This window comes from Papio anubis, chromosome 12 (assembly GCF_008728515.1).
Source record: "Papio anubis isolate 15944 chromosome 12, Panubis1.0, whole genome shotgun sequence".
Lineage (NCBI taxonomy): Eukaryota > Metazoa > Chordata > Mammalia > Primates > Cercopithecidae > Papio > Papio anubis.
In genome coordinates, this window is record NC_044987.1 from 63,812,629 (window position 1) to 63,817,066 (window position 4,438).

Below are 4,438 nucleotides of genomic sequence, written 5' to 3' on the forward strand. Positions count from 1 at the left end.
TTCAGCTGTGACTATTTCTACAAGTTCCAGCTTAATTTCTTCCAACATAGTTCCATTCTAGCCACTGACATTTGGAGATTGGGCTTTACACCAAACTCATTATGACACAGAAAGGAAACCTCCATACTCTGACATGAGGCCCCAGATGTAAGAGGTGCTCAGAATATTATGGAGAATCACGGTCATAATGATAATAGCAAAGATCATATAATTAAATGCAAAGCAAGCACAGAACAATTAAATATAATTCCTTCAGTATGGTTTCAGGTAGTGTTGTGTGCAGTTCTGTCAAGGACTTTGGTTTCATTTCTCAGCCCCAAATGGGGAGAGAAATTGTATTATAGAAATCCCTTTGGGTTTCATTCAAATTTTACCTATATTTAAGGTTTACCATCATATGTTGATTCTCTATAAAATATCCAAAATGAGAAGGGTAATCTTTTCTGTAATATCCTACCTAAAAAGTATACTTTAATTCAGAAAATAAAATGCTTCTAGTAGTAAATAAAAGCAGTCATTACTGATAGGTATCAGATGTCATCTTTGAGTGTTTACTTAGACATAACACTGTAGGAACAAGTGAATATTTATTGAATTCTGTGAGTGTAGAGACAGCTAATCTTTTACGTCAAACCACTGGAGCTTATTTAGATTCTGTCCTGATTTCCAAACAATATTCCATGAGCTGAGTAACACGTTGGTATTGAAGGGATAACTGACAAATGGCAGAAAACACAGGCACAGCTTGTAGGACTTTTATATTCTTACGACAAGTGGATGAAGTACCTATCTTATTTGAACTCTATAAAAGAGAAACTCTTCTTTTCCCTAGGCTCACAATTTAGATGTCATTCAAAGAGCTCTGCTATAACCAAGTTGTCCCAAATCCTGCCTTGGGACCTCAGTCTAGCAAAGAGAGAAGGATACTGACTTTTCCAAAAGAGGCCCAGTATGAGTAAGTGGACTTGGTTGTAAACATGGATAAAGTACAATAAAACACAAAATAAGATAAATGACAGTGACAGATCAGTGAGGGATTCCAGTCATGCACTGGCCAAAGGCTCATAGCTTCATCCATTATGGAAACACTGTACTAAGAAAAAGTGTAGTTACAGAAGGTTTCTAATTTGGGACACATATGCATGCATGTGCATATCTACATGGTTTCGCTTGTGTGAGCATGTAAGCACTGTCATTCAGTGCATGTGTCTTATCAAAAACTCGGTATTTCATTAGGATGTATATTTGTATGAATCTACATATTTAAAATACCTGAGCCATTGTGTACCTTTGTATGTATTCACGATCATATGCACTTATTTAAAGTTATGCAAAAGTGGTTATGTCTACAGTTGTTTTCTTTGGTGTTTTATTCACAGGGAAAGAAGAAACTCTAAAAAGATCTTTTTTAATTTTAAAAAAGTTTTATTAAATGTTATTGTTTTTAAAATTTTTGTATAATTTTAAAGGGTACAAGTGTAGTTTTGTTACATAGATATATTGCATAGTGGTGAAGTCTGGGCTTTTGGTGTAACTATCACCCAAGTAATGTGTATTGTATCCATTAAGTAATTTCCCATGCCTTACTGCCCTCCCATTCTCCCACATTTCTGAGTCACTGGTGTTTATTATTTCAAACACTATGTCCAGGTGTAAACATTATTTAGCTTTCACTTATAAGGGAGAACATGTAGTATTTGACTTTCTGTTTCCAAGATGTTTCACTTAAGATAATGGCCAACAAGCATAAGAAAAAATGATCAACTTCATTGATAATTTTTTAGTGTAGGTAACTTGCTTCTAGCTCTACTAGTTAAATTTACTTCTTCTTCATGGTGAATTTCACATTTTTATGTTTTCCTTCTGGAGACTTTCCTTTTTGGCATCTAGAGTCAAGCCAAGGTAACTAGAAAGAGAAGAAATTGCTGAGTCAAAATCCTCTCCTTCTCATGACTCCACATAAAGTCATGGCAGAGAATACCTCTACCTACATGAATATATAAAGAGTTACTAAGTTCACTCCCTATGTGTCTAGATATATGTGATAATGCACAGAAATGAATTCACACAAACTGGCCAACTAGGACATAGGTACCAACACAAACAAGCATGACACAACAGATATATATGCTGAGAAATATCAAAATACACCAAGAAAGAAAAGCAGCAGTATTTGTATCTTCATGCAGACTTTCACATGGCTAGATACAGAGATGAGAGAAACATCTTACAAATAAGCATAAAATAACACATACTTTTCTTTTACCTTTTTACTCTTTTACCATCATAAATAAAGGAAGAAATCAAGCCTTTTCCCTAGTCACTCAGATAGTGAGTGATAATCCTCAATCTCAATTACATCTTTTGAGGATTATCCATGAACAATTTTGTGTTGTTTCAATTTGATAACTTCCCTTAAACTTCCAGGGCGTCTTCTCCTTCTCTGAATTTTGTGGGCATATGCTTAGTAAAGACTGTCATGAAAAGTCATTACCTGGGGTGTGGATATAGATATGTACAAATATGTTTTAAATGAATAAAATTTGTCATTATGATAAAGTAACGTAAAAATAAATAAATAAACATATGTTTAAACAGTTAATCATCAATGAGATTACACTGGCCAGAGAACTTATTGAGGAAACTTTTGTACTCTCTTATATTTTGTCCAATCATAATGGTTAATATTTGTTGAGAATTGCATGTTTTCCAGATACTGTGTTAGAACACTACATAAATTATTTAATCTTTACAACATCCCTATGAGGAAGTAAGGTATTATAATTATTTCCTTGCTCATTCTGTAGTTGAGGAAACTGGAGAACAGAGAGGTAAGTAACATTCACCTGGTCACACTGCCTTATGTTGCACAGCCAATTGCCTTTTTGTTTGACAGTCAACAGTTTATTATTTTGCCACAGCATAGCTGAAAACAAACAAACAGAAACCTGTGGGCTTTATGTCCAAAACTTCCTCTCTTCACTCTAACTTAATCCTTCCAAAAACACCTAAGTGACTTTATAAACTGAAACTTCTTAATGATGCACTGGCGAATCTGCTTGGTCTTGATGCTGTAGACAATGGGGTTCATGAGGGGTGGTACCAGCAGATACACATAGGACATGAGGAGGTGTACAACGCGGGGCAGATGTTCACCAAAACGATGCACAAGAGATAAGCCAATCATGGGGATGTAGAAGAGCAGTACAGCACAGATATGAGAGATACAGGTGTTGAGGGCTCAGAGTCGCTCCTGGCAGGATGTGAAGCTGAGCACGGTGCGAAGGATGGCGGCGTATGAGAGAAACATGAGCAGGGAGTCCATACCCACAGTGCAGGCCACAACAAAGAGCCCGTAGATGTGATTGACAGTGATGCCAGAGCAGGCCAGCTTCATGATCTCCAGGTGAAGACAATAAGCATGAGCCAGCACATGGGAGCAGCAGTACTGGAAGCGCTTCAGGAGGAATGGCAAGGGGAGGATGAGGAGGGCACTTCTAAGCACTGAGCTTAGCCCCATCTTGACAATATGTACAGGTATCAGGACGGTGGAGTAATGCAGTGGGTTGCAGATGGCCACGTAGCGGTCAATGGACATGGATAACAGAACTGATGACTCCACTAGAGACAAGGTGTGAATGAAGAAGAGCTGAGTGAAACAGGCAGGGATGCCAATCTCTCTGGCATCAAACCAGAAAATGCCCAGGACAGTGGGCTGTGTGGAAAGGCAAAGGCCTAAGTCTGTGAGAGCTAGCATGCCCAAGAAATAGTACATGGGTTCATGGAGAGTAGCATCAGTACGGATGACGTGGAGAATGGTGAGGTTCCCCAAGATAACTGTCAGGTAGATGAAGCAGAAGGGAATAGACATCCAGCCATGGAGACCTTCTAGACCTTGGAAGCCCATCAGGAAGAAAGTGGCTCTTTGGAGGTTGCTATTATAAAGAATTGCCATAACTTTACAATCTTGGATTCAGAAACCTGCAATATAAATGAGATTCCTGGAAAGTGACAAGGCTGAATTCTCACTCATCTAAATGTCCCAAGATCAGCCAGTAAGGAAGCATCTGCAGATGGCATAGGGGAGAACTGGGTGGGAGCTGATCTATTAGCCTTTTCTACTGGGTCTAGGAAGGAGACTTTTGATGGATGAAGAGGCGAATAGTAGTAGGCAAATCTGAAGCCTGGAATGAAGGAACATCTTGGAAGAATCTTGGACTTCAGAAAACATTTCTAGAAAAGGGGAGTTTTGGATTTCGTTCTGAGAGATATGAAGAGAGATGTGTGTCTTTAATAGCAGGGCAATTAAGCCAGGACTGGATTTAGAGATAGAGAGGCAGAAGAGATTTACACCAGGTTTGAAGCACAAGGAGCAAAGGAGAAAAATCTGAAATCACCAGGAAAAGCCTGAAATCTTTGGTTTAGAATGAGGAAACTA

General features: G+C 38.3%; 1 protein-coding gene across 1 annotated transcript; it reads right to left on the reverse strand.

Moving 5' to 3' along the window:
- Positions 1 to 3,241: 3,241 nt before the first annotated feature.
- OR51G1 (olfactory receptor, family 51, subfamily G, member 1) lies at positions 3,242 to 3,955 on the reverse strand. The gene has a single exon (NM_001168833.1). The coding sequence runs from the start codon at positions 3,953 to 3,955 to the stop codon at positions 3,242 to 3,244; it is 714 nt and encodes a 237-aa protein (NP_001162304.1).
- Positions 3,956 to 4,438: the final 483 nt, after the last annotated feature.